The 21,950-nt window shown below is 37.0% G+C and overlaps 1 protein-coding gene across 1 annotated transcript in view; it reads right to left on the bottom strand.

The window, feature by feature from the left end:
* Positions 1 to 3,226: 3,226 nt before the first annotated feature.
* REEP3 (receptor accessory protein 3) overlaps positions 3,227 to 21,950 on the bottom strand; it is a 77,970-nt gene continuing 59,246 nt past the window's right edge. The window contains exons 6-8 of the mRNA XM_024561342.3: positions 16,059 to 16,206; positions 7,421 to 7,566; positions 3,227 to 6,730 (exon numbers count right to left, since the gene is read on the bottom strand). Coding sequence (XP_024417110.1) covers positions 6,674 to 6,730; positions 7,421 to 7,566; positions 16,059 to 16,206 — 351 coding nt within the window. The 3' untranslated portion in view covers positions 3,227 to 6,673. The remainder of the gene's footprint in view (positions 6,731 to 7,420; positions 7,567 to 16,058; positions 16,207 to 21,950) is intronic.

Below are 21,950 nucleotides of genomic sequence, written 5' to 3'. Positions count from 1 at the left end.
TGGTCAATGCTGGACGCACATAAAAAGGTAGCCCATTAGAGTATAATGGAGCTGAAAATTCCTATTGTCTAGTGACACCTTAGCCAGTCCTATAAAAGGATAGCACAATTATATACAGTAATATTTGATGATAAACAACTGTTACTGGTTTATGTACTTACCGTACTATACTATTATTTTAGTGTGTACTCTGAAAAAAAAGCTTGCTGTAAAACAGTATGCCATGTTACGCCAACAGCAGCCTCATACATCTCGTGCTTACTGTATCTCTTCGTTGCATCATTCTCATTTGATTTAATCTCATGTTGTTTTCTACACATACTGGTTTGTAGCCTAGGAGCAACAGGCTATTTCATATAGTCTAGGGGTGCAGCAAGCTACCCTACCTAGGTTTGTGCAAGTGCACTCTGTGATGTACACAAAACAGTGAAGTTGCCGAAGGAGGCATTTCTAAGAACGTATCCATGTTGTTAAGCAGTGGGAGACTTGTATATAGCAGGTCCTCAAATAACGTTTTCTCCAATGTTGTTGTTTTGTAATCTTAATGAGGAAAACAGATTCTCCGTAAGGCTACTGTCTGTGTGGAGTTGGTAGGTTTCCCCACGTTTGCATGTGTTTTCTCTGGTGATTCCAGTTTCCTCCCACCTCCCAAAGCGGTGCACTGGAGGTTAATTGGCTTTTCCCAGTGATTGGGGTGTGAGCATGCGTGTGATGGAAGAGCATCCTGTCCAGGGCTGGTTCCCCTCTCACTGGGCTGCCACGACAGGCTTCAGCCACCTGTGACTGTGAATTGGAATCAGCTAGTTGGAAAAAAAATCTTACTTATTATTAATCTTTCTTGAATATATGTATAGCTCACATTTATTTCCATGTTTAATATTAAAAGTGTTTTTGTGTATTTATTCAAAAGTTTGGTGATGTTTTTGTGACCAGAAATATGCCATAGGAACTTAACTCTTGTTTCTATCAATTAGCCTATGGCAGAATTCATGTCATTGTACATCCTTCTACTTAAAGTCGCAGTTGCCAAGAACCTATTGACAGAGTTGAGTGAGGACTTACTGTACGCACTTGCACACATACCCTACTGGTTCCATTTTTCTGGAGAATTCTGACTAATGTGGATACCTACTGTTGACACCTAGCACTCAAGTCTAGAGTAAGTTAAATTAGGCCTATCGTTCCAAAAGGGAAAAAAAAATCTCCACATATATTGCAGATTCGTTCCCAGTACTTTGAGAGGCCATCATGTCAAAAGATAATTCAGCCAGCTACTCCAACCCGGCTTCATCAACTCCTGTCACTCGACTTTTCCAAACTTCAGCATTCAGCGAGACTTGGAAGAGAAAAACTTCTGTTCTCAGGATCATGTACGAAACCACCTGCTCCTGTTTTTCACCTTCCTCTTCTCTTCACAACCTTCTCTTTTTGTATCTCTCAAAGGCACCAGTTGATGAGATAAGAAAGTGTGAGAGTTCTATGGGACTCAAGGTCAAAAGTCACCTTGAAAAATGTGCAAGGCTACAAAAAATGTGGTAAGGTTTCAAAGAATTCTGACTTAAGTAAAAATTATGCCCCGAGTACTCCAGATGAGAGATGATGATGGCTTAAATTAGGGGAAGTTGGAGGAGAGGTGAATTTAGTGGTCAAATTCAGGATACATTTTGGAGACAGCCAAAAGAACTTAATATATCTGAAGTAAGTAGGTAAGGGAAAGAAGGAATCCAAAGATTAAAAGAAAAAAAAATATTGCTCTAAGAGAAACCAAATAAATTGTTCAACAAACAAGAAGAAATCCCAGCATAAATAATTTTAAAATAACCCAAAGATTTGGTAATAGTAAGTTTGTTTTATTAAAGCAAGGATCATTTTCCTTAAACTGTGATGTTACTCTACTTGGATACAAGCATTGTGCAGAAACATACCAGTGCTGCTGTACACAGTAGGCACTCAAGGAATATTTTTGTATGAAAAAAAAATGATGGTAATTTGTTTAGCACATAATGCCAAAATACCATGCTTTCCTTTTTCTTTTTTCTCTCTCTTGTCCTTAATCTGGGATCGCCAGGCAAGCAAAGGGTAAACATGGTGATTTTCCTGCTTTTGCTGAGCAGTCTTCTAGTAGCCTAGACTTACACACAATTACCAATCTTATGCTTTGAAATTTCAATTCAAAGCATTACCTTATAAAAAGCAATTTAAAAAAACATTACCAGAACCAGATCGTAAGGAGAGTGTTTCAAGGCTAGAATATTGATCGGTAGGTAAAAGGGCAGAATGTTTTTCAAGGAACAATAAATCAGTCTCTGACATGATTTTTGTTCCATGAATCTCTTTCTCAAGAAAGCAAACCACTTAAGGGGAGAATAAAACACTGGAAAATGCCAAAGTTCATATATCCATGTGTCCTTTAGAATTTTTATTTACATTTCTAACTTCTTTGGATCATCAAAAGGATATAATATATCTCCTTATAAAAATGAAAGTTAATTCCATTTGGAAACTTTATCACACATTGTATGTCAAATGAAGTAACATGGGAAATTTTTTAAAATAGGGTTTCTCTAAAGCTTAAATGTAAAGTGAGGCAAAGAGACCTATAATTTTACAGCAGATGGAAACCCAGAACATTCCCCAGGATAACTGAAACTGAATTTTGTGTTATATTTTATGTCTGAGACATCTAACCAATACAAATTGATGGCTAAGGTTTTTCTACTAATTGTTTTTTCATATCTTCCCTTTCCAACATACAAATTTAACAATTCAGTGTTTCTCTTAATCCTATGGATAAACACTCCAGAATGTATATGTGATTTTTATAATTTGCTCTGTCACTTGTAATCTTTTTTTAAAGATTGATTATTTATTTAAAGATTATTTATTAAAGGTTTTATTTATTTATTTTTAGAAAGAGGGGAAGGGAGGGAGAAAGAAAGGGACAGAAACATTGATGTGTAATAGATATATTGATAGGTTGCCTCTCACACGCCCCCAGCTGGGGACCTGGCCTGCAACCCAGGTGTGTGCCTGACTGGGAATCGAACCAGTGACCTTTCAGTTTGCAGGCCGGCACTCAATCCACTGAGCCACACCAGCCAGGGCTCGTTTGCAATCTTAAATGTGTGCATATGTTGTCTATTATTTAATCAAAAGAGACAATAATAAATAATTATCAATTCATGGAACCCAAAATACATACTCTGACACAAGAAAAAAAGACAAGTTGTCACTAACAAAACGTTTATTTTATATTAAAATTTTCAAAAACCACATTTGTGAAGTTACCCCTCTACTAGGCCTAAAGGTAGCCTTTACAAAGAGTTTGCAAAATTGCTTTCTCTTAACAATTAAAGTACATAGATTTAAAAGGTTTTTAGGAAAAAAAATGTTAATTCATGGTCAACGTTTGAAGAATTAATACACATTATATTTGTAGGATACACCTTAGTAGATTATATCTTAAAAACATGTAGAGAGAAAAGCTGTATTTTCAGAAAGCTTTATTCTTCAATGGTGTTTACTAAGAAATGTACACTGCATACCACACTAACAATGACCTTCTCAAAATTTATTTATTAGCCTTGCAAATCAATCAGCCCACACAGTAGGAAACAGAAAATTGCTTTCCAATGCACATTAACTCCTTAAGTTTCCTGATAGTATCAAAATAAAAATTTAGTCCATTCCAATTAAAAATACAAATTATCGATATTAAAGATAGTACTTAATTATTTTTAACAACACAAAAGTTCAAGCATTCCAGAAGCATAAACTGTGTTATTAAAAAAAAAAGACAATATATTCATCTAATCAATGCCTCACAGAAATCCGGAATATTTACATACGTTATAACACTGTAGAAATCTTTGGTGGTGACACGTGGAGTAAATTCCCTGAAAACACTTTAAGGATTTTGTTCCATCAATCTGTGTCGTCAAGTATTTATCATTAGTAATGCTGGCAGTATCTCTTTCTAGCCAAATCCACATGTATACTAAAGTGTGTGGAGCAAATCTTATGCAGGACTTAGGTGGGTTTATATAATTAAATACTTAGCAATCAGGCTTATCTCTGGCTCATTTTTTATACCAGAAAAAATACGGTAAATTAAAGAATAGAACAATTCTTACTTCCAAGTAAACTCTGGAAATAGTTAACATTGCTGAACAAGTTGAATGCATATATGATAAAAGGGCTGCAATTTCTGGATTAACTTTACCCGCTACCAAAATAGTGCCCCAGATAGGCTTGTTCAGCATCTGATGCCTATTCACCAGGTGGTGGTAGTGGGGGAAGCAAGGCACTGTGGTCTGGGGACAAATTTACCTCGTTTAAAAGCTGCAGACTCAAAAGCACAGAAACAAAAAATGACCTGCTCTACCTTAAAAGAAACTAAAATGCATAAGCTTATTATACAAAGTTCAAAGGAAAGGGCATGCTAGGACACATGAGAAAAGAAGCAAAACTTAAGAAATGTAAGAAAAGGAGAGTAAGAAAATGACAGAACAGCAAAATGACATCACTGTATACAAGGATGTAAGCAGTAGAATATATCAGAGGAAGCATTGTAAGTGTGAAGAGATTAATTAAACAGAATGGTTTGTATTACCCCTTTGAAACTGGTGTTGTCTTTGATTAAACTGTGTCAAATTACCGTATTTTGATTCTAGAAGTATGGAGGGATTCATAATTCTTCCAATTTAGAAAAGTGTGAGTTTACTGTGATTAAAGAGTAGGTGTGATAATGAAATTAGATTTGAAAATGATACAGTGGTACAAATCAGCCCCCACAGGTAATGTTTTTGATACAAAGTCACTCACGTGACATTGTCAGGCAATTTGAGATGACACTGCCTTCCCGCAGGAAAGACAAACATGGCATAGCATTTATACTGATAAGTCTAGGACCATGCAATATAGATAAAATTCTTTCAAAGTTTATAATCAGAATTCATGGGAGTTTCGAACACAAATTAAAGGGTCTTTCCAGAAACTAAGAGGCTAAAAATTAGTAAAGTAGATGGATGTACTCATAGAGATAAACTGGGAGAAAAGAAATTGAAAATGAATTTTTACTTGGTGTTACATATTAAGAACGTGAGATAATCTAGAAAATATTTTAAGACTTGTATCAAGAGGAATGTCTGAACCACGCTAAGGTGCTCCTGAGTAAACACTCTGTTCTCTCCCAGCACCCTGAGGAGGTCCTGAATACACGCTGTCGGCTGGCTTCACTTCTTAAAAGGTAGGAAAGTCAAAGATCTTACAAATCTGTCTCATTGTTTTTACTTTTGGACAAACAGATTTATCAAGTAGATTACCTAGTTAAGTATAATTGTACAAATTTCATTACCGATTACTAAAACCAAACCATCACCAAATATATTGACTTATAGTTCATCATGCATAGCTATCAATGCAACCTAAAAATGCCTCATGGTCTAGTAATTCAAAAATATCTTGGATTAAAAAACAGTATTTTTCTAATATCTATTCTAATAGCTTCTAATATGTGATATTAACAACATCCTCATTTTCCATTGGCAATGCTCTTCAGGAAATTATTTCAGCCAGAAAAGAAGTGATCCAAATTATTCTAGTTAATGCCAGATTTATAAATCAGCAGCACATGTAAGTGCCAAGCTTGTGAATAGACTGGCTGTTAGATAGTTTCACAAATTAGAAAAGACTGAAGTGCCATACTGGTCTCCAACTCTATTTCCCAAAAGCTAACACTTTTAAAGTCTGAGAATGTAACCAGTGTTAATAAAAACATGCTGAGTTCAACTACACTGTACAGCCAAATATAGAAAACTGGTTAATGATGTAAATAATTTCTGATCTGTAAAGAAGATAATTAAAAAGAGCTAGAACCAAACAATTCGCTCTATTTTATACTATTAAAATCAAGTAAATTTAGAAAGGAAACCCACAGGAAAAGAGATGATGTAATTCAAGGCATAAATTTGACTTGTCAGAATATGACAAATAATAAAGATAGTGTCCGTAAAACTTAAAACGTACAGTCGTAAAATAAGTAAACAATTTTCAAGTGTGCAAAACTAGTCAGGAACAAAAGTGCTACGTGGATACCTGGTTTTCAAACATTTGTTTTGAAAACTTTCAGCTGACGTTGGAAAAACTATAAAGTATCAAAAAAGTAAAAGTTTAAAAGAATATATAAAACATACTTTATCTCACATCATGCCCTGTGCTATCACTGCTGGGTTAGGGGCCTATTTGGTGACTACCCTCATGTGATAGCTCTAACACAAATGGAGGTAAACAGCACAATAACACAAAGACTGATGTATCTTGAACCATAAGAAGACTCTCTTCAAGTATACTGTGGGTTTGTGCTTCCTCTTACATCCCAGGCACTCCGTGTTTTTGATGAATTTGAAAATAGATAACACAGTTTTCTATTATTTCTGATATATATGTGTATGTATATACACACATATATACATATTTTGCATAACTACCTTCAGTAGTCAACATTTGAAAGTAATTGTTAAAGAAATACAAACATACTTAAACTAATGAAAATAAACCCTATCACCGCCACAATTTAAGGAATTATTTTAGTGAACAAATCCTGAATGTATGTTAGAAAAAAAAAGTTGGTGCTTTAGCATAATTTGTCTTGGGATACTTGAAGTGTACATGACTAAAAATACACCTGTGGTCTCTTCTTCACTCTGTATTTTAGTGACCCATACCGCACCTGAAGAGAGAAATGGGTGATTATTACAAATTAGATGACTACTTTTTAAAATCATGTAAGATTTAATAGTTCAACTCACAGTAATAATTTTTAACTTTTCTGATAAAAAGAATCAATTATCCTATAAGTGTACTCAAAAGACAACTCTATTTATATACTAAAAAATATGGTTGGTTCCAAATTGGATATATGCTACAGATTATTACCTCTAATAACAGAAATACGAACTGTTATTACTTATGCTTTGCTTGGTACGTTGCTCAGAGTAATTAATTTGAAGTAATTAATCTGTTGGAATTGTCCACTGCTTTCTGGGCACAAAGACAATACACAATTATAAATAAACTTTCACTATTTAATCCTCATGTAGGATTGGTTCAAAACAAAACTGGGTAGTTAATTTTTTTGCTTTCTTTGCTTCTGAGTAGGGCTGGCACTGGGTCCTCATGGCAGCCCTATCATGTCTTATGTAAGACTACCCCGTCTCCGTATAGTGGGAGACTAGGAATTCACCATCTTTAAAATTTTCAGAGATCCTAACATATCTGATCTGAATAAAGAATTTTTAATATAACTGTGGGTCTGCCATTCCAAACCTTCATTAATGGACCATTAATATCCTCAATGATAGTGCGGCAGGGAAATCCTTTAATATGAATCATTAGGAAAACAACTCTGTAATTGACTAACCTCTTTGCGGCCTTTCACGGTTTTCACAGATTTCATGCTTTGTGATCTTCGAAGCCCTTTGTGTGTTAACATCTCATCATCTGAATATGGCCCACTCGCCTCTTCATCTGTTTTCTCATCTCCGTCTTTCAGCGGAATTCCATAGTCTAAATGAATTGTCAAAACCAGCATGTTTTGGTAAAAAGATACCCGTCAGTATTGCCTCTTAACTCTGCAGATCTCTGCATGGTCTGCATTTACCCGGTTACTCCTCTCCTTTTCTCATCTGTAATGCGCTCCCTACCCTCCATCATTAATCTTTGTCCCTGGCACTATTCTAAATGAAGCTCACAACTCATTTCTTCCAGGAAGTTTTCCCTGACCAGTCCTTTTTACTATGCATTTTTTCAGAAGAAAAATAATTATTTTTCAGTAGGTAACACATTTATCTTGTTAAAAAATCAAAGAATAAAAATAGATATATAGTGAAAAGTCTCTTCCTGCCTTTTTTTACTTTTAATGAATTTTAAATAACCTAAGCAATTGTGTGTTTTAGTCTGTCATTTATACCTTTGACTTTAATTAGGAATTAAGGGTTTTCTCCACTCCATGTGTCAAACCTTTTGTCAACATTGGGAATGGTAGGGTGAACTGATGGAGACATATAAGACCCAAAAGAGCTAGAATTTTGGGCAAGTTAGGTTCACTGGGGGCAGGTGATACTGATGTTAAACCAACATCTCCACAGCTGCTGAGATAAAATGCAGCCAGACAGGCTAAAGTGATTAGAAACACCCCAGGCTATGATGACAGATGTTAGTCAAAGAAAAGAGGAAGCATCAGGAAGGGCAGTAAGAGATCGGGCTAGTGTGATAATAAGCCGCTCTGTGTAGCTGCAAAGAGCTAACATTAGCAAGTACGCAAACTTTCAGGCAGTCTGGCTGATTATTGTCAGGGAGTCTGAGAGCATCCTGACATTGGGATTCAGGGAACAGATCGTTCCTATTCCTGAAGCAGGCGTTCTCAAAATTTAGCAGATTATTAGTCGCCTGGGGAACTTGTTAGTTAATACACAGATTGCTGGGCCTGAGGTGAGCGGAGAATCTACATTTCTAACGAGTTCCCCGGTGATGCTTATGCTATTGGTCTAGCACCTACACCTTGAGACCCACTGCCTGGACAGAGCAAAAGAGGGGCCCAAGTCTAACGCAACTGGAGTGCTAGGTAGGTTACAAAGACAGAGGTAGGGTTACAAGTTCCCCTTAAGTTTCAAATCTCCTATTAAAAAGGAACATAAATACCTGAATCTTTTTTTAAAAAATTTTACTTTTTTACTTTCAGACAGAGAAGTAGGAAGGGAGAAAGAGAGGGAGAGACACATCAATGTGTGGTTGCCTCTTGCTCATCCCCAGCTGGGGACCTGACCACAACCCAGTCATGTACCCTGATTGGGAATTGAACTGGCAACCCTCTGGTTCACAGGCTGGCTCTCAATCCACTGAGCCACACCAGCCAGGGTTAAATACCTGAATCTTATGGTGAGACAAAAGTAGCAGATTTTCTAGGATCAGAAGAGGACAAGAAATGGGCTTCTTTCATGTGAAGAAAAATATACTAAATAAAGGTTCATTAATCTGGTCTCCCAGGACACGTGTAACTTGAGACTCACTAAGCAAACCACAAACAGTTGTGAATAAGCTTCTTAGTCTCATAATAAGATAAGCATCTTTGTATATTAAGCTAGTACAATTTTATGCTGCCAGACTTCTAGGCTAGAGATTAGGAAGGATTCAAGAGTAGAACCAGTCATTACTGAGGCCAAGATCCTTTGTTTTTCCGCAGCCATCCAAGGAAGTGTGTTCCAGGGAGAAGTGGCAGCAGGTGCAAAGGCGGGCGGGCAGGGGAAGCATGACTGCTTGGAAGAACTGAGAGGAGGCCGGTGTGGCCTGGGGAGGGGATAGGAAAAAGCTCCTGGTGTAGTATTAAGTGGGGAAAAATGTACATGTAGAAACAGAGAAGAAAAAACATAAAAATGAAACCACTGCATCCCCTGGAAGTGGGCTTTTGGATGATTTTAGGTTCACTAATCCTTTTTTTTTAATTCGCCAAATATGTATTTTAAAGATTGTATTACTTCTGCCTGCCCTGGCCGAGTACCTCAGGGGGTTAGTGTCGCCTGAATATGCCAAGGTTGCTGGTTCGATCTCTGGTCAGGGCACATGCAAAAAGCAACCAATGAATGTATAAATAAGTGGAATAACAAATCTACACCTGCCTCTCTCCCTCAAATCAATACAAAATTAAAAAATAAAAACTGTATTACTTCTATAATTGGGGACAATAAGCCAGAACAAATATTTTTAGGTTGTCATTTCTAGATTTTTCTGTTGTTACTGCCAACATAATATTCCCAATCCTAATCTAAAAAAACTAAAATAAAACAGAGAATGGGGAATTAAGAGAGAGAGTCAGAAAGGAAGCATCTGTGACCAGAAAGTTCTCTAAGGCCACAGACGAAGCATAAGACTACAGTTCAAAAAACATGGCCCTTGGCGATTTCAATTGCCTCTCATTTTATATCATTAGGAATTGGAATTTCAATCATAAGATGATTATATATAAATCTTATTCTTTCTGTATTTCTTAATGTCAGTTAAAAAATCTTACTAGCTTTATAATTATAGTTTCAGGAAAAGTGATGACATCATTCTTTCCTCTACAAATATTTTAAAAATCCTACCATGTGAGAGACAGTGTGTTAAATCATGGAGCTAAAATGATGAGAAAGACACAACCGTCATTTTCTATCCTACGAAACTTACAGGCCACTGGGGGGAAATAGATTCTACTGGGCCTTTGAATCCTATAAGAGAGCCGTTCTCAACCTTTTTGGCACCAGGAATGAGCTTCGTAGAAGACAATTTCTCCATGGGGTGGAGCTAGTAGGTAGGAGGTGGGGGGACAGGAGGTGCAGCTCAGGTGGTAATGCCAGTGAAGCTTTGCTTGCCTGGCTGCCGCTCACCTCCTGCTGTGCAGTCGGGTTCCTAACAGGCCACGGACTGGTACCGGTCCCAGTCCGCAGCCCCACAGGTTGGGGATCCCTGCCGAAAGAGATGCCGCGCATGGAAGATAAAAAACAAGGTGCTATGGGAGCATACAGTAAGAATTAGCGCAGCCTGGCGTGGGGGAGTGGGCTGTGAAAGAAGACTTCTTGATGGAGGTGGTTACTTAGCTAAATCCTGAAAGGCTCAGGATTCTATTTAGCCAGCACATGATGGAGTGGGAACAAGGCCAGGGAGCTAATATACCACATGCTATTGAGTTTGGATTTCTTTGGACAGCAATGGGGAGGCACAGAAGCATGTTAAACAGAAGGGTGACATGATTAGATTTGGGTTCTTTAGAAGATTCTTCTTGCACTTTAGAGAATGACTCAGAGGTGGATGAGACTGAAAGCAGTGGGGCTACTGCAGTATGGCAGGTCAGAAATGACGACGTCTAAGGAATGAGGACACAGAAAGCAGCCAAATTTGGGAGGTGAAATGATTAAGTTTAACTTAGCAACTTAGTAAACCAATCCCTGCATCCAAAAGAGAGGAGTTAAGCCAAATATCCTTATGAAAATACGCATTTTCTATTCCACTTAATACCTAGAAATGAGTATGCATGGAAATTTTTCTGTGAGTGCTGAAAATAATGTTAGTAAGTGTAATGTGAGTCTTTTAAAGTCTGTGGAGCAGGAGAGGGAGACCTGAAAGTATGAGAGAAACCCAAATCTGGATGCTGAATCGAGCAGGAACTCAGGGAGTTAGGTGGCTGAATAGTTCATAGTTCTGCCAAGCCCGAGCAAGGTAAAGCTAGTGGGGCACTGCTGGCACCACACAAAGGCTGCGTGAAGGTCGGCTGCTTCACATCATCAGTCTAGACTGGAGAGAGCCCTCAGCACGGTGCCTTCCGTAGCATATTCAAGAGGAGCAGTGACTGGGGACCAAAGAATGAGGTGGCCGTGTGGCTGGGCCCTGGGCCTGAGGCTGCAGCTGATTGGCTAGTTCAGACCACAGCCCTGTAACCATTTTAGAAAACTAGCAGATCCTTTTGCAATGTGATCTGATTTGATTCAGTCTGTACATCTTAGGGTTGGTATATTTTAAGTTTTCTCTCCTTATAATGATAATAGTCAATATTGATCCAGTACTTAGTATGTACCAGACACTGTGTTTCCATGTATTAATGTTAGTGCAGAATCATCAAAAGTCTGACTTGGAAGGAGCTTGAGCTATTCTGGTGGAAGGAGTCCTGACCCAAGTGAGAGGAAACGAATACTCTGCCATCCATCAGTTGCGAGGCCTAGAGTGAGCCATGCCTTTCCCCAGGCCTGTTTCCTATTCGGTAAGGTGGTGAGATAGATGACATGATGAATGGGTTTCTGCGTCAACGCCAACTCTGCACCAGCTGTCCGGGGCGCTGTGTGGAGCGCGACTCTGAGCCAGTGTGGGAGAGTGCCACGGTCCATCAGCAATGTCTGCCACCCTGAGCGGGGGAGCAGGGGGTAGGCCTGTCGCCCATTTGCCACCTTTGGCTAAAGCATTGCTAAGGTCCTTTCCTGCTCAAATATTAGAATTCATGGTTCCAGCCCAACTGTCTTACTAAGTGTAGCCTCTTTACAAGTTAAAGGAGTAAAATTTAGCTTAGGAACCTCAGATACCTCATTTCTGTCACTGAGTATGTAGCCTTTAATTAAAGTAATTTAATCTCCTTAAGTTTCAGTTTATTCATCTGCAAAATAAAGATAAAATACTGAACCTGCAGAGTCATCTTAAGGCTTGAATAAGATACCTAAAACAAACAAAAAATCTCTGTACGCACTGGTATTAAAATGAAACTGAACCACTTGTAACTAACATGGAGCAGGTTTTCTGCAGAAAAAGTACTTCCACTTCTCCAAATGTGATGTTCATTCACGGGATGTGAAGGCCATGTTCAAGGCGCCCATTTCCTTAAGAGAAAGCATTTGCAGGGCGCCCTTCTTTCCCCATAACGGCAACAGGCAGATTTAAATAACTTCATCCAAAAGCAGGACTTCCCTCGTTATGCCGACCTAAAACTGCTCAGAGGAGGCCATGGTGAGTTTTCAAAAGGGATCCACTTTTCCAGACATTTGAGTTTGCTGTGTGAACAATCAGAGCTTCTGAGATATCTGTATTGATCACATGAACCAGTAAACAGACTTTGCAATGTAAATGTAATTCCTATACTTAACAAACTAATCAAATTTTTTTCCCTGAGGAATTTTGGAAGTAAATGAAATAGGAAAAAAATCATAATAAAAAATGAGTACTTAATTATTTTTCAAAAGGGAGAGTGATGTTATTTCTAATTCTGAGTAATAGGTTGAACTTAAAAAATCATTAAAATTCTACCACTCAGAGCTAAACACTTGTTAATATTTTAGTAATGTCCTTCCAGCCTCTCCACTATGTAGATGCATTTGAAAAATAACCTTCACATATATTAATGCATTTATTTCATCTACTGCATTTCTATAGCATAGGATTATAATACACACACAGTTTCCGTCGTTACTGTATATTCTCCCAGGGTTCGGTTGTCTTCGTGTCAGTAAGTATAGACATTATTATTTTTCGTGGCTAATAAACCACCTTTTTGATCAACCATTTCTCTTAGGTAATTGGTTTGTTCCAATACTTTGTTACTGTAAACAATGAGATTAAAGTTCTTGTACATGTACCTTTGAACCCTTGTCTGATTATTTTCTTATGGCATATTTCTAGAAGTTTCATGCTGAGTTAAAGGGAATAAATTTTAATAATTATTGCCAGATTGTCATCCAAAAGGATTATTCCACTTTGAACTCTTATAAAAAGTATATGAGAATGTTTGTTTCCCAACACGCTTGCTGTGGTGATTTTAAAACATGTCCACAAATTCTGACACTTTTCTTCTGGGACATTCCCTAGCTCTGGGAGCCTTCAGCTGCAGGTAAGAAGCCCAGTGATCCTCAGAGAGCACGTACAGAGAAGGAGATGCTGGAGAAGGCTCAGTGTTACCTAGCAGCTGTGTGACTTTTGCCAGCCCACACATGAGTGGAGAAGCCTTTCAGATTATGACTCCGGCCCCAGCTGCTGTTTGGATGCAGATGCATAAGACCCTGAGCAAAAACTGCCTTGCTGAGCCCAATCACTCCCAGACTCCTGAACAAAATTAATAACCACAATTAAAAAAAAATCACTGTTTGGGGGTGATTTATTATGCAGCAATCGACAACTAGAATAGTTACAACACAGAACACTATTAATTAAAAAAAAATTCTTTTTTGCCAATTTGGTGAACAAAAATTATATTATTATGATTTTAGTTTACTATTTCTTTGACTATTTGTGAGGCTAAATATCTTTTTCATGTATTAATTGGTCAGCTGTATTCTTTGACAAAATTGATGGTAATTGGCTTGTAAAGGTCCTTAGATTGTTAAAATCTGAACCCTTGGCCTGTAACATGAAACAAAAATGTTCCTTATAGTTTGTTGTTTTTATCATGTGGAGCCTTCCTCCTTATTTGGTAGTTTTATGTTTTATTTTTTTTAAATCCTCACCTGAAGACATTTTTCATTGCTTTTAGAGAGAGAAGGAAAGGAGGGAGGAAAGAAGGGAGGAGGGGAAGACAGACAGAGAGAGAGAGAGAGAAATACTAACCTTCTAAGCCTAGCAGTTATCCTAACACCACTTTTTTTTTCCATCCTGACCAGATGGCATTTTGTCATTGCTTGTTTTTTTTTCAGAGGGGAGGTAGAGTGAGGGGTGGGGGAGAGAAAGGGGGAGAGAGAGGAAGATCGACTGGTTGCTCTCTCCTATGAGCCAGACCAAGGACTGAGCCCACAACCTGGGTATGTGCCCTGAGCTGGAATCGAACCTGTGACCTCTTGTTTTAGAGGACCATGCTCCAGCCAGCTAAGCCACACCAGCCAGGGCTTAGCACCACTTCTTAATATGCTTTTCTCCCACCAATCTGAGCGGTCACCTTTCTCATTTGATAAATTTCCATGTATATATGGGCTCATTTCCCTCTAGATTATCTATTACTATCTTCTCTTTACCTATTCCTCTCCTGGAACCTATTTTATTAAAAATATTGTCAAGAGAGAAAGTTTTGGTTTAATTTTTTTCTTTAGGAAAGAAAGTTTGAATACATACTACTCTGTAGGAACGCTGGGCAAAGTGATGCATATTAAAATTTTAATTTTATAACTGAACAAATGCCTTTCTTGTACTGTACCATTTACTTTATATTTTTATGTATTTCAATTTCATGGTTTGAATTAAACAAAAGAACTAAATAGTATGCCACTATCTTAAAATATTCTTTGTCACACCATTTTAAACTTAATAGACAGGTATCATAAGAATAATGTCAGGGATTTTCCTATATAAACTCCTGTTTTCACTGAAGTAATTGGAATGTAATTGTTAACCAATTCTAAGGTATACTTACGAATGAATTGCTGATAAAGGACTTAGACAACTAGTCCAAATCAGCTAAATAATACAGCAGACCTCATAATCAAAATGAGTACACCTATTTTTAGGTGCATATTAAGAAAATGCATATAGTAGAAACTATTCAACATTACTTATGTATTCAGAATGATGGTTCAAAGTCCAATGGCTCCTCGCTCTTGAAGATACTACTACCCTAATCAATGGCCAATGCTATAATGACTACCTCTTAGATGATGGCTACCCACTCCGTAAAGTTATTCATCCTCGGTAGAACTCAGAAGAAAGGTCACTGTTTTCCTCTATAAGCAGAAACTATTATTTTATTTTTCAAATTGGTTTTAATTGTAAAGGATGATTTTTAATCTTCCTCAAAAGAAACCTACTTAAAAACAAAAAACAAACAAACAAAAAAGCCAAACAAGATCAAGTAGCCCTGTATACCGTATGGACTTAATAATACATTAATAACACAGGACCCAAAGATCTTAGTTCTCAGCTAAGCTTGAACTACAACTTTCTTGTATGTGATAAAATGACTAAAGAACTATGCCTTTATTTATGTGAAAGATAACATTTTTAAAAATTAAAGTTTAGAATATATCAACTATGACATGAGCCCAATGTACTTTAGAATATGCCTACAAGTTCCTTCTTGAACTTGTAGAAATACATATGTAATTACAACACAGTTTCCATTAGAATAATCCTATTTTCAGATTGAGTCATCTTTTGTCACCTACTTAAAACTTTTTATCTTGTGAGTCAATATCCTTATTTGTTCATAGCACTTAGAGTAAAGAATGTTTAACTACGAAACTCCACAGATTCATTACAGGTTTAGGAGAAAGACTACTGGTCACAGGTCAGAACTAGTACTGGTGGTGGGGAGGTGGTGGTAACCACACCCATGGCTTCTAAACATACGTGGCAGTGTAAAAGGCCGCTGCCACTTTCTTCGTTGGATTATCTCCAGAGTCAACAAAAGGCATGTACTAACTACAGTTAGTGTAAAATTCAAAAATATAAGCTTACAAGTAAATTTTGTCGGCCCAAATTCAGAGTCACCAGGAATTATTTCACTTCCCACCTTGACTCGAAACCCCAACTGTGAAGGAGTGATATATTAGAACAAAGGAGCACACCTGCTGATTCACTGGAGGCTGATTTACTTCTCTTTTTTGTGTCTGGCAGAGGCTGGTACAGTCTTTGTCCCACGTGCTCATCCCCCGGGATAGCTGTCAGGTCGTGCATACTCAGACTCCGCAAACGCTCAGTAATCACCCCTTGGCTCTATTTAACAGAGAATAAGAGACCCAAGAAAGAAAAGTACACTTTTTACATTTTGCTTTATTTTCTTCATCACATATCTACCATTTATCCATGATCAAACAATTTTTAATGCATTTCCAAGTGAACTGTAGACATCAGTACATCCCACCCCCAAACATTTCAGTTTTATGTTTAATTTTAAAGTGTAAAATATGTACGATGAGCTTACCCTCAGAGTAAATAGCACCCATAATTTTTTATCTCTCTGAAAGATAGTACTTGGGGCTTAAGTTTATGATTTAGAAGAACGTTTTAAAGTAAGAGAGATACAGTTTTAAGCTAAACTAAGTCAGAAGTGCATGTAGTAGTAATGTTACTACTTATAACAAGGTAAAAAAAATGAAGAGCCTAAGAATCTTGGATACAAAGTGACAATCAGTTAACGAATGCACTACTTGGTAAGGCGTATCTGCTGCTGTACAATTTGACTTTAAGCCATCTTAACAATATGGTGGACACAGAACACATGCGGATATTTACATTTAAATTAACTAAAATTAAATAAACTACAAATCTAGTTCCTTAATTGCGCTAGCCACATGTCACATGCTCAACAGCCACAGGTGGCTAGTGGCTACGGATTCGACAAAGCAGACACAGGACATTTCCGTCACTGCAGAAAATGCATTGAGTACATCCGTGCACAGCTCTGAAGGGTACTTTTGAACCTTCCAAACACAACTAGACTTCCTCTCAAAGTATAAAGCTTGGTAAGAGGAAAAAAAATTCTGAATTTACTCACTTTGAAAATCTGCATGGCATTTCAATGACTCATTTCTTATTTATAGATGGATTAAAAATACTCTTCTAATGGTTTTTTACTCTTATTCTTCTCACACATGTTAATTTATGACTGCCTCTAGTTATAAAGCTACCACAGAAATTTGTTCATAAAGGTTTATCTCTAAATTTTTTTTTACTTTCTTAAAAATTATTTTATTGTTGTTCAGTTAGAGTTGTCTGCATTTTCTCCCCACCCCTCTACCCCATTTCAAAGCCTATGGCACCACAAACATTCGAGTATTACGGCTAACATGCGTTTTACACAGAAGAAAAAGGTCTTCATTCAGCTACTCTGAATTAGTGATCTATTATCAAACAAACGCCTTTTACCCCTCTTAAGCTTTGTAGTTCTACCATATTTTTTTAAATTGTGAAAAGGAATTATTTAATTAAGGGACCTATATCCTCAATAGAAATAACTGGGTTTCACACGTCTTTAAATATTTTTGGCATGGTTTAATTCATTATACTTTTTCCCTCTTTATCGGCTATCATGTACGTATTAAGCAGATGGCTGGCAGAAGATTTCAGACACATACTAAAAGGAAGTGACCAGTTGATCATCTGAAACAGATACCTTGTTTTCTCAGAACTGTCATTTTCTTTATCCCACCTCTGTTTCTTCTTCTCTCAAAAAGTCTTGACTTTTTACGTACTACTACGCAAAGGATAAACGGCATACCCATCCCTGATACCCTCTAATTGACTCAGGTGTAATTTCCAAGTCTGACTGTAACTCCCAAACAACCCCTCCTACTCAAGAGAATATATCTCACAATGCAAATGAGTCGAAGTGCCACAGAATCAGCCTAGCTTTGTATCATACACAAACTTTGCTATCTTTGAGTATAATCACCTAATTACTTAGGGCATTCCTCACAAATGAACTCACACATTATTGTTAGTTCTATTGCTCTGTGTATATTTTGCCTCCAGAACAAGGTTTAATAAACTAGACAAGATGGATAAATCTTAGGCTTCTATTCTCCTAATGTAGCTAGTATGGTACTGATATTGAGCAGGTAATAAACTACTCTTTTTATGCCCCTTCCTTTTCATTACTCTTCATTGCAAGAGTTCTCCATAGACGGCAGCTTGTTTACATATAAATACTGGCTTCTTTATGCAGAGAGGTTTAGCGACAAACTACAGGTATGGTCATGGGTATCTACATAGGTAGACTATACCATCCATCAGAGGTTTGTTTCAGGTTTAAAATAAAGGTAAGCAAGGACCTACTCTGAGGCATCTGGGTGATCTATTTATAGCATAGATTTTAACGCAGCTCTTGAGTAACCAACCCTATAGCCCCAAGTATTATCAACCTCCTGAAGGTTTCAAGAGAGGCCTGGAAAAGCAAAAAAGGCTCTTAACCCTTTTGAGGACCCCCAACACTTCAACAGCCATTATCACCTTGAAAAATCAAAATTTTCCACTTTATATTTTCTATGGGCCCAAAATAGACTAATATGGAAAGAGAAAATTAATATACTATTGTGAACTTAAAAAAACATTATATAAATTGTAAGTATCCAAGTAGAGGTCTAACTATAAAGTCATTACAGCTAAATGCAGACCCATTCCTTCCAATTTTTATATCTTTAGCACAAAAAGTCCATATTTATTAATAAAGGAATGATGTTTGTAATAAAATAAGTGCAAATACTATCCCTCTACCTCAGAATTCTAAATCACATGTATAATATAATTATGAGTATGTAGTAGACAGGGGAAATATGCAAAAATGAACAGTGTAATCTTTAGACAGATGGGATGGGTGATTTTTTTCTTTGTTCAACAATTTCTTTAAGATCGCAAAATTAGCCACATGTGGTATAGTGAAATTTTAATTGTAATGAGATGCATAATAAAAATTTCTGATTCACTTCCTTCTCATTTTTCCTACATCTAATTCCTTGTTCTGTTAATTAAAAGAAAAACTTTATCTATTTTGAGGGCACAAATAGGACATTATAGTCATTTGTCAACAACGTTAAAAGGTACTGAGGTGTTGTTCAAAGTAATAATGTTTTGTTTATTTTCTTCTATTTGCTTTATGTAATATTAAGCCAAAAGTATAAGAAAAATGAAGAATGGTTCTAGTCAAGGAGGAAAATATGTGTGGAAAGAGCATTCTTAGTTGATAAGGAGAAAGACAGTTACCATCCATAAGGATATTCTATATCCCAGCATTTTACACCCTATTTTCTGCAGAACTGTATTTATACTTTGTATGCTAAAATCGATCCTAAAAATCAAAGAGAAAGTAACAGAAAGATTATGATAAGAATGTAAAAGTCAAAGTAATTAAGAAGTATCCTGTAGAATATTTTATATTAAGACTGATCATTAACAGAAATATTTCTACACCTTTCAGTTGCTCAAAGTTCTTAGGGTCTGAATTGGGATGGGCCCAGAACACACCCACTTAAGAAGCCGAGAACACCACAGGGGTTGCCTGGCTAGAAGAGCTGGGACCAGATCGAGCACGAGGAAGCTCTGGGAGCCACAACCTGAACCTGAGCTTCTTCAGCTGAGAACCAGAGCCTGAGCTGTCTCCACACAGAGCTCTCGTTCACATCCAAGGGCACCAGGACATCTGAATGTTACTCAAGTGTCCTGGGCCATGGCTGGCATTTGTAAAAAGGGACCCTGCACATATGACTAAATCTAACGTTTTATACCCAAATAATTCTGCTTTTGTTGAAGTAACTTCATTTCCTGGTCAAACATCACATTGAAATTACTGTATTTTGTGTTAAATAAGGGTAATTTACTGTGCTGTTCAGCATCTTTGTATAAAACATTCTATTATCTTTACATTTTAATTAAGAGTTTAAAATCATAATCAGCAATGTTTTATAAGCTTACAAGCAAATAAACAATCTTTTACAGAACAATTCTTACTATACTGTTCAATAATGAATAGCCATTAAGCTCTAATTCTGTTGATCCTTGACATATTACATTATAATTGCTGATGAGGCTAATTTCCAGATTTTAGGAAATCTCTTTTCCCTATGGACATTCAACAATTAATCTGATCAAGATTAGAATATAATTGACTGCATTTGTATTAAGCGAATGATATATTTTAGCGGTTTTAAGGTGAAACAATATATACTTATCAAAGAGTAATTGTACAAAAATGTACAAAAGAAAAATTATTCATAATCTATCACCAAAACGACCCATACATATTTATCTATTCTCTTAGCTTTTTCTGACTCATCATACCTTTAGAGCATCATACTTTCTCAGCTTCAGCACTACTGGTATTTTGGGCTGGATAATTTTTTGTTGTAAGGAAACTGTTCGGTGCCTTGCAGGATATGAAGTAGCTAGCATCCCTGGCCTCTACCCCCTAGATGCCAGTAGCAGCTTCCCCTCCCTCAGGTGTGAGAACCCAAAATGTCTCTAGACACTGCCAAATGTCCCTGGGAAGGCAAAATCAACCCCATTGAGAACCACACTTAGAGATATAAAGGATTTTAAAAGTCAAGTTTCGCCCCTTTTATAGGAAAAAAAATAATACTCCAGATCAGTGCAAATTTGTCCCAAATCTTATGGTTAATTCATGACAGTATCAGGACTAAAAAATGCAAATCAATTGTGTGCTAGAGAATTCCATGTTCATTATAACATTCTGCTTCCTAGATGATAGAAAAAATAGCTTGACCTTTTCTCCCATTGTCTGAACAGCTGCTTTTTGTAAAAATTGCTAATAAGCAGCTAAATATCATCAAATATTTTCACAAACAGAAGGCCACTAAAATAGAAAGATGTCAGGATCTTTGACCTAATCATGAATACTTAAAGTCAACTGGAGTTCATCAGTTTTACCTATAAAGCTCTAATTTCTGTGATAATTGATTTTTTGAAAATAGTATCTGCTAAAGAATTCACCCCCGGCTGTCAGAGAGAAACCTAAGAGGGGGTTAATATGACTGGCAGTGGTGTTGTTCATCTGTACGAAAGCCACCTGCATCTCTCACGTGAAAAGCTATGGAATGCTGAACATCCTCAGCAAAATCCTTGCAAGTCCTTCCTATGTTTATGCTTTGCTCAGCCAAAATAAACCTGTACACTGACCTTGTGAACAGATGCCTGGTAATGAGGTCATAGAACGGAGTAACGTTTTCAGAAAATTGCTTTACGGTGTAGTAAATGCTCTGATTAAATTCCCATTTTCATCTTCAACATGCTCTGGAGGCTCAGCCTGGGAGACCCAGTCAGGGGCATCACCAGTATTTAAAGGTCACACCAAGAGCCCGAATATTTTTAGCCTAAAAGATATTTTTAACAAACTATATATTATAAAATTTTAAAATAATTCTCAAGTCTTCCTACCGGCTTTCTTGTAGTTTCTCCTCAAACTTGACCTATTTCTTATTTCAGTTTCAATTTATTCCTCAGTATGAAGTGTCTGGTTCAGTGATTCTATCGTCACAGTGTCTTTCTTTGACATCTCCGGAGATGACATTCATTTCACCTACTTTAAAATAGGTCCAGTACAACTTGAAGCAAATAGTGTTCCCAGTATGTTATGTTCGGCATATGTAATGAATATTCCTAATGAATACAATCCAGGATAGTGGAATTACCCCTCCCGTGCTCATGCTGAGAATGGCCAGGGCTGCCTAGTGGTCTTGGTAACAAAAGGATCGAGACATCACAAGCAAGGAGGGGAAGTTCCATAATGAATTCCAATTATGGGGTAAGTGCTGGGTTTGCAGTGTAACTTAGATGGTTTTTATGCTGCTTCCTGCCTCTGAAGGGAGGAGGTGGTTTTAAGTTGTTAAACATATAAATAAAAACAATGAATCACAAAAAAGACAGAGAAATATAGGTGTATGATTGCTTTTATAGCCTTTCTACAGAAAGATTTCTGTGAGATGATGTTTGTTTGGATAACGAAGGGC

This window comes from Desmodus rotundus, chromosome 4, assembly GCF_022682495.2.
Source record: "Desmodus rotundus isolate HL8 chromosome 4, HLdesRot8A.1, whole genome shotgun sequence".
NCBI classification, from domain to species: domain Eukaryota; kingdom Metazoa; phylum Chordata; class Mammalia; order Chiroptera; family Phyllostomidae; genus Desmodus; species Desmodus rotundus.
Note: the sequence above shows the minus strand (reverse complement) of the source record. Positions and strands in the feature narration are given on the sequence as shown.